This window comes from Tilletiaria anomala, assembly GCF_000711695.1.
Source record: "Tilletiaria anomala UBC 951 chromosome Unknown K437scaffold_123, whole genome shotgun sequence".
Lineage (NCBI taxonomy): Eukaryota > Fungi > Basidiomycota > Exobasidiomycetes > Georgefischeriales > Tilletiariaceae > Tilletiaria > Tilletiaria anomala.
In genome coordinates, this window is record NW_013546899.1 from 38,555 (window position 1) to 50,172 (window position 11,618).

General features: G+C 56.8%; 5 protein-coding genes across 5 annotated transcripts; 2 read left to right on the plus strand and 3 right to left on the minus strand.

Moving 5' to 3' along the window:
* Positions 1 to 17: 17 nt before the first annotated feature.
* Positions 18 to 1,765, plus strand: K437DRAFT_228760 (uncharacterized protein; the record flags this gene model as incomplete). Its single annotated transcript, XM_013385168.1, has 3 exons — positions 18 to 1,319; positions 1,394 to 1,552; positions 1,703 to 1,765. 3 exons carry the CDS (start codon positions 18 to 20, stop codon positions 1,763 to 1,765), a joined length of 1,524 nt encoding a protein of 507 aa, XP_013240622.1.
* On the minus strand, positions 1,714 to 4,109 carry K437DRAFT_259517 (glycosyltransferase family 4 protein). The gene is made up of 4 exons (XM_013385169.1): positions 3,756 to 4,109; positions 2,176 to 3,678; positions 2,044 to 2,065; positions 1,714 to 1,975 (listed from the first exon to the last, which is right to left on the minus strand). Exons 1-4 carry the CDS (start codon positions 3,940 to 3,942, stop codon positions 1,903 to 1,905), a joined length of 1,785 nt encoding a protein of 594 aa, XP_013240623.1. The 5' UTR covers positions 3,943 to 4,109; the 3' UTR covers positions 1,714 to 1,902.
* Positions 4,110 to 4,324: 215 nt separating this feature from the next.
* Positions 4,325 to 6,945, minus strand: K437DRAFT_251473 (Metallo-dependent phosphatase). The gene is made up of 3 exons (XM_013385170.1): positions 6,605 to 6,945; positions 5,761 to 6,503; positions 4,325 to 5,695 (listed from the first exon to the last, which is right to left on the minus strand). The coding sequence occupies exons 1-3, from the start codon at positions 6,783 to 6,785 to the stop codon at positions 4,346 to 4,348; spliced, it is 2,274 nt and encodes a 757-aa protein (XP_013240624.1). The 5' UTR covers positions 6,786 to 6,945; the 3' UTR covers positions 4,325 to 4,345.
* Positions 6,946 to 7,306: 361 nt separating this feature from the next.
* Positions 7,307 to 8,342, plus strand: K437DRAFT_259520 (uncharacterized protein). Its single transcript, XM_013385171.1, has one exon. The coding sequence runs from the start codon at positions 7,704 to 7,706 to the stop codon at positions 8,184 to 8,186; it is 483 nt and encodes a 160-aa protein (XP_013240625.1). The 5' UTR covers positions 7,307 to 7,703; the 3' UTR covers positions 8,187 to 8,342.
* Positions 8,343 to 9,178: 836 nt separating this feature from the next.
* K437DRAFT_270660 (AMP-binding-domain-containing protein) lies at positions 9,179 to 11,407 on the minus strand (the record flags this gene model as incomplete). Its single annotated transcript, XM_013385172.1, has 3 exons — positions 9,179 to 10,039; positions 10,124 to 10,755; positions 11,326 to 11,407. 3 exons carry the CDS (start codon positions 11,405 to 11,407, stop codon positions 9,179 to 9,181), a joined length of 1,575 nt encoding a protein of 524 aa, XP_013240626.1.
* Between the last annotated feature and the right edge of the window lie 211 nt (positions 11,408 to 11,618).

Genomic DNA, 11,618 nt, shown 5'->3' on the forward strand with positions numbered 1-11,618 from the left:
AGCAGGGGACAACCACGATGGAAACAATACAGAAAGAGCTGGACAAGCTGCACAAACGTCTGCCGGGCCTCGTCGAGCCGACGACACGCAAGCCGCCCAAGGACAGCAGCAGTAATGTGTTCCATGCACTAGATCGACTCATCGATCGCCTTGAAGCAGCACACCAACAGCTAACTCCGCATCATCAACAACAACATGCAGATGGTGCAGCGATATCAAGTGCAAGTCCTTCCAGCACGGCAGCGCTCAGTCACGTGGACCTCAACGTTCTGCTCGCCGAGCTGCGCTCCGAAGTTGAGTTGACGCAGCACAATGTGGCCGACCGACAACGGGAGTTCTACGGCGCACTGAGCAAACTCGGCAAGGCGCTCGAGAAAAAGTTTCCCACATCTGCCTCCAAAATGACCGACCCGGCGCTCTTCTCGAGCTTGCCGGCGCAGCATGCACTCGAGAGCGTCGTCCTTGAGCATTTCCTGCGCCAGGGGGACTGGGACTTAGCGAAGTCGTTTGCCGAGGAGGCGCACATGTCCATTCCGAGCCAGGCGGCGGCGAACTTTGAGGTGCTGCACAGCACGATACGTGCAATCATGGCGAACGAGCTCGACCCTGCGATCGTATGGGCCGAGCGTGAACGCACATTCCTGACGGAGCGCAGCAGCATCTTTGAATACGCGCTGCACCGCAGCCGTTTCCTCCATATCGCGCTCGGCGTTGATACACGTGAGCTGGAAGGCATGATGCCCGTGCCTGCCTCACAGCAAAGTGCGGCCATGGCCCTGGAACCCAGCGGCATCAACGCTGATCCAGACGGAGAGATGGTCGACATGATGGAAGAGTCTGTGTATGATCTGAGAACAGGTGCTACGAACGCGGCGGCACCCGCGAGCGATTGGGCGCACACCAACGTTGACCGTGCACTCTTCTATGCTCGGCGCCACTTCAACTCGTTCTCTTCGCAGCATCTACCAGAGATCCAAAAACTCCTCACACTGCTCCTCTTCATGCCTGTGATACCCATCAAAGTCACGAGGCCAACAGGAAGCACGGATCCGGAGCCATCAGCGCCCATTGCTTTGGAAGACGTGTTAGACTTTGTACCCGCGCCATACCGCGTCTTCCTCGACTCAGACAAAATGCACGCACCCTTCCTCGCGCCGCTCTTCAAGGCAGAGTTCTGTATGCAGAAGGGCATCTCCAAGGACCCACCGTTGCGCGTTGCGGTCGACCTGGGTGCTGGAGGCGCCTTCAACAAGATCCTCAAAGTGCGAACGGTCATGAAGGAGAGCGGCACGGACTGGAGCCAGGCGGACGAGCTGCCGGTCAGTAGACTTGAACGCGGAGGACTCTTTCACTCTGCTGAACCTGCATCCCTCCCTTTTCTCATTTTCCGCAGATCGAGATCCCGCTGCCAACACAGTTGCGCTTCCACAGCATCTTTTGCTGCCCCGTCAGTAAGGAACAAGGTACAGACGACAATCCACCCATGATGATGGCGTGCGGGCACGTCGTTTGCAAGGAATCGCTCAACAGGTTGAGCAAAGGATCAGGGTGCGTGTATCCTCTTCTTAAACTTCGTCCACCAGGTTGCAACAGCGACAGCGCTGCTCTGCGCTGTGGCAGTGGTATATGTAGGGTAATAGCCTTTCGCTGAACTTCTTGGCGCCGTCACAACCGCATCTTTACCCGCAGGGAGTACCGCAAGGTCAAGTGTCCGTACTGTCCGATCGAGTCGACTGTCGGGCAAGCGATGCGCCTTTACTTTTGACTCACGCTTTCTTTGCCTCCCGCCGCCACCCTTGGCGTGTAATTGTACCTTCTGCATTACTGTTGGATGTAATGCCGCATTACGCTATGGACTTCGACTCGCCTATCCTACATTCTTGCACGAATAGGAAAGACCTGCTACTTTCCCCCACGGTCGTCGAGCGCATGGAATGGGATGAGCCGGCCGTTGATGTGCGCGAGGTAGAGGAATCTACAGGTCAAAGGACGAGAGCTTTAGTATCAACGTGGGAGGGAGGGAAAGAACCAGGATCCACTCACGCTGCCATCATGACAACGTAAACTATTTCACATGCGAGAATGCGCCATCAAGGACGAACACAGCGACGTCAGCATTGGTGGCCTCCTGCATCATGGCTACACGCTCCGAGCTGCATCAGACTGTAGACTCACGTCCGAAGGATGAAGCCCACTGGAAGAAGCCCTCTTCGCCTTTTACGTTGCCCATTTTCTCCACTTCGCGCAGCACGCCGTCGAGGCTAAGCGTCATGCGCTCGAGCGAGAATAGTATGCGCACGCGCCTTTTGGCGTTTTGCTCGATCTGGCGCCTCACTTCATCGCGCAGCTCGTACAGCGCGACGATTGCACTGGCCCATACCATCTTGTTCGCTTGTCGCAGCATCCCTGTGCCGCTCTCCACCGGCGCGCCAAAGTCCGAGCCAATGTCCACTACGCTCTCAACGGGCCCGCCAGTGTTGGTCGCAAGTACAGGCAAACCGCAGGCCATGGCTTCCAGCGGCACAATGCCGAAATGCTCGTCCGTCGGAGTGTAGAGCAGCGCTTTAACGCATATGTTGAGGAGTAAGGCATGCAGCAGGGCGCCTGGCAAGGAAGGCAAGAAGACGATTTGCGCTTTGGCGAGGTCATTAGCCGTTGCAGTGCTGGCATTAGAAGCGGGTTCCCCTTTTTGCAAGCTGAAGCGCAGCGTAGCGCTTGAGAGCCCAAATTTCTTGCACTGCTTTTGCAGCTCATCCAGTGTCAAGACATTATCTCGCACACGGTAATCGTATCCGCCTGCAAGGATGAGTCGCATCTCTTGCGCACATTTGTCACCATGCTTTTCGCCCACTTCCTTTAGTGCCAAGGCAAAGGACTCGAGCGCGAGCGCTACATTCTTTTTGGCTTCAAACCTGTTGATGGAAATGAACGTCGGTCTTGAGGTCGAGGCGTCAGTCAGCAGATTGCGAATGAGCTTCTGTTCTGATGTGCTGATTCCAAGCGCCGCAACACCTTTCTCTACAGCCTTGGCGTCGTACGCATAGACATCGATGCCTGGGTAGAGGACGCGCGGCTCTCTTCGCAAGCGATAGAATGACCGAACGAACTGCCTCTGCGTGAATTGCGAATTGACCAGGATCTTGTCTGCGGCGTCCGTGCAGCCTTCTTCGTAGAGGTCAAACGGCAGACGGTACGCTTTTCGGATGATCGACGGGCCACTCTGCCCTCGATCCCTCGCGCGTTGGAGAGCGATGCTGTTCCCAATCTCCTTGTCAGGGTAGTGACAATAGTAGATGACGCGAATGCCTGCAGCATGCTTGAGCCAAGGTACCCCGGCGGGCACCTGGTCCATGAAGATCATGTCGAACGCCGGCGTCGGTTTGACCGAGGAGAAGAGTGGGTAGAGGAAGGAAGGGATGGTGGAAGGGTAGTGGAATGCAAGAAATGCGAACAGCAGTTGAAATGTAAGCGAGAGGGACTGTGCAATGGCGAGAGGAAGGTGGAAGATGTTGAAGATGGATCTTGGGATGAAGGTCTTGACGACGCGAACGTCGAGCATGCCATCTTTCGTCGGTTCGAAACAGTGATTCTGGTCATGGTAGGACGTATAGATTGTCACTTCATGACCTAGGCGTTGCAGACCCAGAGCGGCATCAACGACCAGTCGTTCGGCACCACCTGCAAATGGACCAATGATCGAACGGTAAGCGTTGAACGCGGTACCTACGTGTGCATATCGGGAAAGTGCAACTCGCCGATCCCCAGATCCGGATGGATGAACCCGATGCGATACTTCCTCTCCGGGCTCTGAAGGAGGTCTTTCATCTTTTTTTTGAGATCCTCGTCTTTTACCTGCAACAGAGAAGCTGTCGCCTTGACGGCATCGGTGGCGGACGGCGCAGCGGCCTGAGCACCGCCGCCGCTTCCCTGCGAGTCAATCATCGCTGACCGTCCTGAACCCTGAACTGGAAAGTTGCCCTTCCTTTCAACCTTTCAAGACTAGTATCGGCGGGCAGTCTACTCCGTAATGTCCGAACTCCAGGTGTTCAAACTCGAGCGAAGCGCGTGTGTCTAGACAAATCATTGAAGCTGCATGACTTCAACATGATCCTCCCAAACTCCAGAATGTGAAGCGTCTTTCTCCTGCCCTTGTGGGGGTGATCGGCTCACATTTATCATCATAGTAAAAGTAGCTTAACGAGATTCTACCCCCCTTTTAAAATGCTTCCACTGTTCCACATCAGCATCAGACCTTTCGCTATTTGCAGCCATGGTAGGAGATTTGAATGGTTATGTATAAGCAAAAATTGTGCAAACCAATCCCGTGTGATCGTGCAACTTCGTATTAAAGTTTCATATCGTACAGCGTATGCACCTTACTCTTGGACCCATCATCATACCGATGCCAGGTGCTGATGCGCTCGCCCCACTTGTCAAGCTGGATGACGCGCGCGCGCCGCTTCAGGTCCGCGCGGCCGTAGCCGGCAAAGGAGCTGCCGCCCCCAAAGCAGATCCAGACGCCCTGAACACGTCTACAGTCTTCGTTATTGTGCATGTGCCCGTGCACGATCAGCTCGACGTCGCGCTCCGAGCTTGCCGTTAATGTTGATGTTGCTGACGCTGCATTGAGCACGGCATCGAAGAAGCCGGAGCGCGCCTGTCCGCTCTCGATGTCAATTTTTTCGTGTCGCTCGCCGATTATGAACTTATGACCTGTATGCGGGTCCTTGTCGACGGTCCCGTTGAACGCCTCGGGTAAGGGTATATGCTGGAAGACGATTCCAGTCGGCTTGCGCATTGTCTGCGCTGGTTCGGATGTCGCTCGCCTGAGGCGACTCTCGAAACTGTTCATGATATCACTGCGGCTCCATAGCCTGTCAATGTCCTTTCCTCTGTCTGGCTCGTACGGACGGATGATCTTCTTCGCCTTTCTGCTCAGCTCCTGGAACCACAGGATTTGCGACTGCTGTATATAGTCGTAAACACTAACGCCGTCGCCTTCCTTCGACTTGGACCCTCCGGTCATGATGTCCGGCAGTATCGTCGCCTTCTTTAGCACTTTAGCACCTGTGTCCATAAAGTAGAGCGTTGCAAGGCGGGTCTTGTCTGGCGTCGGCGCGTGGAGGTGAAGGTAAAAGTTAGAGCTACCATGAATGTCCTCAGGCCCAGCGATGGTCTTGCTGTACGGCATCTGGCGCAGCATCGATTGGAACTGCCTGCGTGAGAGGAAGCCGGACTCAGAGTCATGGTTACCCATGATGGAGGCCCACATGATCTTGCGGTCAATCATCGGCTGGATGATCTTCATGATGACGCTACGCTCGTCCCAGCTGGTGCCTTGTCCGTTAAGCTGATCGCCAGAGAGCACGACCAGGTCCGGCTTCTCCGCGTCGAGCCATGCGCCGACGCGCGCCATCGTCTCGAAGTCACCAAGGCACTTGCCGGACGAGTATTTCCAGTCGAGATGCTCGTCTACATTGCGGCAGGGCTCGTGCTGGACGCTGTAGTGAAGGTCTGCCAGCTGCAAGATCTTGAACGTGCCGTCCTTCTTGAACAACGGATATGGAGGCAGCTCGGGCGGAGACACCGGCTTGCGTCGTACTGCGAGCAGAGCCCCTGGAGACTTGGTCGCTTCGTTATTTGGCATGATTTCCCCCGCTCGTGTAAAGCCTGGCAGAGGTTCGTTCGGGCCGTACTGTGAAAAGCATGGATATCAGATCCGGTACTTATAGATCTTGAGGGCTGGCGCGGCAAACCTACGATCACGTCAATCTCGGTTATGGGCTCGAGGTTTGCATCTTTCCATTGCCTCAACCCTAGCGTCTGATTCCGCGAAGCCTGGAGAGCAGCGAGCGAGCCACCAGTGCGATAGTAAAGATGCGCGGAGCTCCCTTTAGCGAAGAGCTGCATAAAGGGGGATCTAATATCGTGCTTTACACGGTGCCAACCTTCTTTGCGTTCTGGGGGTGTCTGACCCTTCTCGACAATGCGGACGTCGACGATACGCGAGCCAATGTCGGCGATGCGCGGACGACGGTAGAAGAGCCAGCGCTTCCCGAACAGGCTGTTGAGCTTCCACAGCGCGCCGGCGCCGACACCGGCTTGGAAGAAACCACCACTGAGCGGCGCAGTGTTGCTTTTCTCTGCGCTATTGACCGTACCGAGCGCCATGGCCTCGCGGCCATTGAGGGCTCGCTTGACAAGAACCCACTTGCCGAGTCCCACGTCTTCGCTTGCCGTGGATGGCGGCTTGCAGGGCAACATCGGCCAGCACACCTCGATCGTCAGCTCGGTTAGCGGCACTGCATTCGGCAAGAGCGGGGTGTATTTGTCCAGCGGAAAGGAAGGGCCGAATTGAGTGGAGTCTTGATTGAATGAGGCTGTTGCAACATTACCACCGTCAGCGGCCGCGAGGGAAGAGCTGCGTATCGATTGGAATTCTTGCCACCCGATCTCTTTAGAAGAATGATACGGTATGACTTCGTGCCAGTGCCGCCATGTCGCTGTGCGTAAAGCACAAGAAAGTGGACGGAACCAGTCCCAAGGTCTTGGCAGGTCAGACGTGCAGCCTCACATCTCCCACAATCCACAAACGGCTACTCACAAAGCAACAAGAGGAAAAAGACGACATATGCACCGAGGATCCTGCACAACATGAACTTCCCTCTCCTCCTCCTTCCGCTTTGTACAGCATCATCGTCGCGCATTGAACGTGGCAAGACCGGAGTGTAAATCTCACCGTCCTGTCGCTGAGGCGAGGTCAGGTCCCGCAATCTGATCGCCATGGTATCCAAGCACCGCGTGTATACCACGTTGAGCAGCTTTCAGGTCAGGGGCGAACTTTGCTCTCTACGATGGCATCTCTGGCTTTGTGTCGCCAGCATCGAGGGGCAAGCGCTCTCAAGGGCAGCCCTTCGTCGTGACATCTCTGGCATCCACGCTGGCCTTTGCAACTGTTGAGGCTCGCGAGCGAGGTATTTTTTCCCTTGCATGCTGATTTGTGGCGCACCAACCATGTTGATCCGCGGCTTAGCAGGTGTAATAGGGTTGCCAATTCTTAGGTTCACGACACCTCCAGTATTTGGACTCATTCAGAGTTCTCGTTTGGGAACGATCAGGAACCCGTGGGATCTTGCCGTCAGGTTACCATTCTCGACAAACTTTCCAGCTTCCTCCGGGGAAATGAAGCTGGATTCCCAGGATTTGGGGGATATTCCATCAATTTATGCTCTACATCCATTTCTATCGCTAGGGTAACCTTAATAATACATTGCTGACTTGAGCCCGGAGGGCAAAAATGCAAATGGTACTACTATGCTTTGGCAAATCTCCGTTTGATAGCCTTTGGCAACCCCCCCTCCCACTGCATTGCATAGGGGAAAGCACCGCACCCTTTCATCTTCCCTTCCTACTGGCACCGACGTGGAGGAATCTGCAACAGTACCCGGTGGATAGGCAAACGCTCAAATACCGGCCATCGCCCGCGCCCCCACTAGCCCACTCCGCACTTTCTGCTCAAACAATCCATCGCAGAGGATCCTTGGCACGATGAGCTTGACAAAGATGTATCGCGAGGGCAAGCTGCTTCCCAACCACATTGCGGAGTATGCAGCAACTGGCAGCGTGGACGACAAGAAGCTGCAGAAGGCCGAGTACGGATGTGTGCAAGCCGAGGAGGACAGAAGAGCAGGTCTGGTGCCACGATGATTGACCCCTCTCCGATACCAGTTGACTCACCGGGAGGGTTCATCTTTTCCTTTCCCTTTACACCCATGTATGCCTATGCCACGCTCAAGGGCAAGTTTGCTGTCTTAGACGACGTTCTTCCCAAGCTACCCGAGCAAGTCTTTGACGGTCCCACGTTGCACGCAGGCTGTGACGGCGGCATGGTGCTAATCAAGACGGCCCAGATCAAAAGAAACGGAAGCAAAAGTGCAAGGCGGTGGCGCCTGCCTATGGCATTGACATCTTCTCCGCCCTCGACCAGACGGGCAACCACCCGTTTGCCACGTCCCGCAACGTGTTTACAGAGGGACTCACAGACTCTGTCGTCCTCAATACCGCCAGCTTCCTCGACCTGCCCTTTGCCGACAACGTCTTCACGCTCGTCACGAGCTCCCTGGGATGTGAGTGTGCGGTCAGAGGGCGAGGACGTCTGCTCTCTTGTCGCCCCTACGGCACGCTAATGATAATCGCCCCTTGCCTTGCAGTGCACAACCCACCCACAGAAGACCGACGTCTCGCCATCGTGGAGCTGGGACGGGTGCTGCAGCCGGGAGGCTACCTGGTTGTCCTCGACCTTGCCGGATCGAAGATGACGCGGATGTACGCCAAGACACTCAAGGAACTCTGCTGGAAAGACGTCAAGTACGAGTTTGCCGGCATGGGCTGCGTGTTTGGCATGTGGCACTGTGATATCGTCACGGGACGCAAGCCGGACTGGATGAAGTAGATACCTGAGCACGCTTCTTTCCCGCTTGCCCATGATGTCCGTAACGCCTTTGAATGTGACGAATGTACCGAGCCAGAGCTTTGTCCTTGTCGTGTCCCAGAGTGACCTCCACCGTAGCCTCACTGCCGCGTTTCAATCAAGCAAAAGCTTTGCAGTAAACCGAGAGCAACTCTTTCTAAATGATCATCAAATGAAGTTAAAAACCCGGTCGGATCAAACTTACTAAAACACAGAGACAGAAATATAGCTGTTCGCGCCGTGCTCATTGGACCCTCCTTGCGCGCAGTATGTCGGCAGTGGCAGAGATGGTTGGGGAGCTGAGGGCGGCGGCAATGTGGATGCGCACCTTGTATCAGCGCTTGATAGTGGTAAAGACCTTGACGGCGGTGGGGGAGTTGCCTGCGATGGGAAAAAAGTCGTCATCGCGGCCAATCGTGTCGGCGTCCGCCTTGAGAATGCTGACCCAAATGTCTCGAAGCGAGGTCTCGAGTTCGTCAACGGGTGCTTCGACCACTCTTGTGCGCTGAGCCATCCAGTAGCTTCGTCGTCGCCCTGGTCACTGTCTGCGTCGAAGAAGTCGTCGTCGTCGTTGTCCTCACCGTCCCTGCCATCTTGGGCGTCATCCAGACGAGCGACGAGTGCTTTCCGGTCTACTTTGCCGTTTGCCGACAGGGGCAGGCCGGCATGAAGGGGGACCAGAAGGGCGAGCTGCATGTTAAGGGGCAGCTACAGGGACAGTCTCCGGTTGACGATGGCCAGGCTGGTCTGGGCAGACGGGTCGCTGGGTGTGCTGCGGGCAATCGTGCCGCCGACGAGAATGATTTTCGGCTTCCTCTGGTACGAGGCGGCAAAGGAGGCATCCCACGTCGGGTCCATCCACGGCACCTGTGTCCATCCGACGAGATGAGGCGCACTCTTGTCCATCAGCGTCTGGGCCAGCGCTCCTGCAGCAACTGCGTCTCCAGACACTGCCATCGTCACAATGACTGTGGCGCTCTGCAGCAGCTCCGCATTGTGGTGGAAGGCCACGGGCTGATCCGCGGCGGACCAGGCGACACCGTGCTTGGGAACAAGTTTTTGCAGTTCTCCGCCATAGTCGTGGCTTCCCACACGCCCGGCCTGTACCGAGACAGCAGGGTCAGACGCCGTTGCGCTTGTGTGGCCGGCGACTAGTGTGACCTTGCCAAGCACAACATCATCGGTAGGGGATAGGCCGAGTGGCCTGAAGTGGAGGCCCCGCTCCTCCGATGCACGTTCGAAGTGAAGTGAGAGCCCGTTTCTCCTCGCCTCCTGGCCCATGGCACCGAGCAAGTAACCGTACTCGCAGGCGACGAGATCCGTGGTCGCGCTGCCGTAGAGAAGTGCAACGGCAGGTAGGTGGCTGAAGAAGAACAGCTGCCGAGTTCCTGCTTCCTGCCGTGCCTCTCCATCCGTGTCGTCGGCAACAAGCAGTTGTAGCTCGCCCGCCTTGTCGTCGGCGGCCCAGAAGCCGTTGGCGAGTCCGTCGATGCCGTTGCAGTGGAGCAGGATGCCGATGCTGTATGGTGCTCCCGGGGAAGGGTGGTGATGCTTGTAGCCCCCGCTCGGCTTCGCCCCAGCCACCGTAGCAGCCAGAACGGAGAGGAGGACCTCCTTGGTGACGGGTGCCGGGGAAGACGGGCGCTCTCAGACGACCCCAGAGCGGAACTCTGCGAGCGCCTCGTTGAAGATGGACGAAAGCGCGTCAAGGGAGGGCGAGTCGGTTTCAAAGAGGTAGTGGCTCGCTCGTGTCTCCCGCATGGCGACCAGGCGGTCCGAGACGGGAATGGGCAGTGCTTGTCCACCGTCGACACGGGAGAGGTGCTCAATGCTGCTCCGAGTCGCAAAGGTGGCCTTGTGGCCCAGGCGGTCGAAGTCGTCACTGATCAGGTCAAAGGAGCCATAGGGCGTAACGGGTGGCATGGTGTGCACAGGAGCAACAAAGCCCACCAGGTTGCCGCTCACCACGTCGACGGCGCACTCTCGGACACCATGGATGCGGTGGAGTTGATGGGTGATCTCCTCGAGCTCGATGCGGTGGCCTCGGATCTTGACCTGGTGGTCCTTTCGTCCGAGGAACTCGAGCTCGCCCGATGGAAGATGCCGCGCAACGTCGCCCGTGTCGTACAGCCTGGTGCCGAGGGTGTCGTCAAACTGGAAGGCGGCCCGAGTGCGGTCTGCATCGGTGTATCCATCCGCCACACCCTGGCCGCCAATGAACAGTCGTCCGGGGACCAGCGTGGGCGCAGACGGCAATGATGACGATGCCGACGGTGATGGACATGCTGTAGTCCGACACGGCACTCAGCATCTGGCGACGACGACCAGGTTGACGACAAAGAATCCACCGCCGATGATGATATTGAGAACCGAGCAGAGCTTGGCGCCCCAGAAACCAAACGAGTACCGCGACACGGCAATCTGACGCAGGCCGAGCTGCACAGAGGGGGGAGGAACAGAGTCAGGCGCTGCTGCTCGACAACCGACTAGCCCGCCACATGCGCGTACCTTTGGGGGCAGTGTGCCGTTGTAGCCCGTGCAGATGGCACCGACAACTCTTCCAATCAAGGTGGCCGATTTTTTTTTGACCGAGAGTCAGGCCAAACTCGGCGCCAAGAAGACCGAGGGGAATCACACTGACGTGCACGTTCAAGCTCCACCAGAGGAGGAAGATGTTCCAGATGCTGGCGGTTGCTTTGCCTCGTCGGGGACCCAGTCGATGCCCTGCAGCTCAATACCGACGACACGATCGAGCCACTCTTCACCCTTGCGAAGCTTGCGCAGGACGGTGACGTTGGACTGGATCTAGCGGGTGCAGTGGATCTCATTGAAGCTGCTGCCATCGGCCAGCTCACTCGAGTCGGCCGCATTGGCGTGGGCCAGATAGTCCTTGTCGGGCAGGTCCGCCTCGAAGTCCTTTTCTGTGTGGGTCGACATGGCTTTAGCAGGGGGGGAGCAGATGCCAGGGGAGGCGTGTGCCAATGTCGAGGGATGGGGAAGCAAGGAAGGGAAGGCGAAGAGCAGGGCCTTTTTAATGCATCTCAGTCTCAAACGCCTAGCTACAGGTAAAAAAAAGGTAGCGGGGCGTGCGGGCAGGAACGAAGATACCATCTTAGTGGAAGAATGCGGAAAGACAGGAGAAGCACTG

Coding starts and splice junctions, on each gene's coding strand:
- K437DRAFT_259517 (XM_013385169.1), bottom strand. CDS start 3,942: ATGATTGACTCGCAGGGAAGCGGCGGCGGTGCTCAGGCCGCTGCGCCG. Junction 3,679..3,755: donor CCATCCGGATCTGGGGATCG/GCGAGTTGCACT, acceptor GTCCATTTGCAG/GTGGTGCCGAACGACTGGTC. Junction 1,976..2,043: donor TACGTTGTCATGATGGCAGC/GTGAGTGGATCC, acceptor TTTGACCTGTAG/ATTCCTCTACCTCGCGCACA.
- K437DRAFT_251473 (XM_013385170.1), bottom strand. CDS start 6,785: ATGGCGATCAGATTGCGGGACCTGACCTCGCCTCAGCGACAGGACGGT. Junction 6,504..6,604: donor CTTTTTCCTCTTGTTGCTTT/GTGAGTAGCCGT, acceptor CTTTACGCACAG/CGACATGGCGGCACTGGCAC. Junction 5,696..5,760: donor TAACCGAGATTGACGTGATC/GTAGGTTTGCCG, acceptor TGCTTTTCACAG/TACGGCCCGAACGAACCTCT.
- K437DRAFT_259520 (XM_013385171.1), top strand. CDS start 7,704: ATGATTGACCCCTCTCCGATACCAGTTGACTCACCGGGAGGGTTCATC.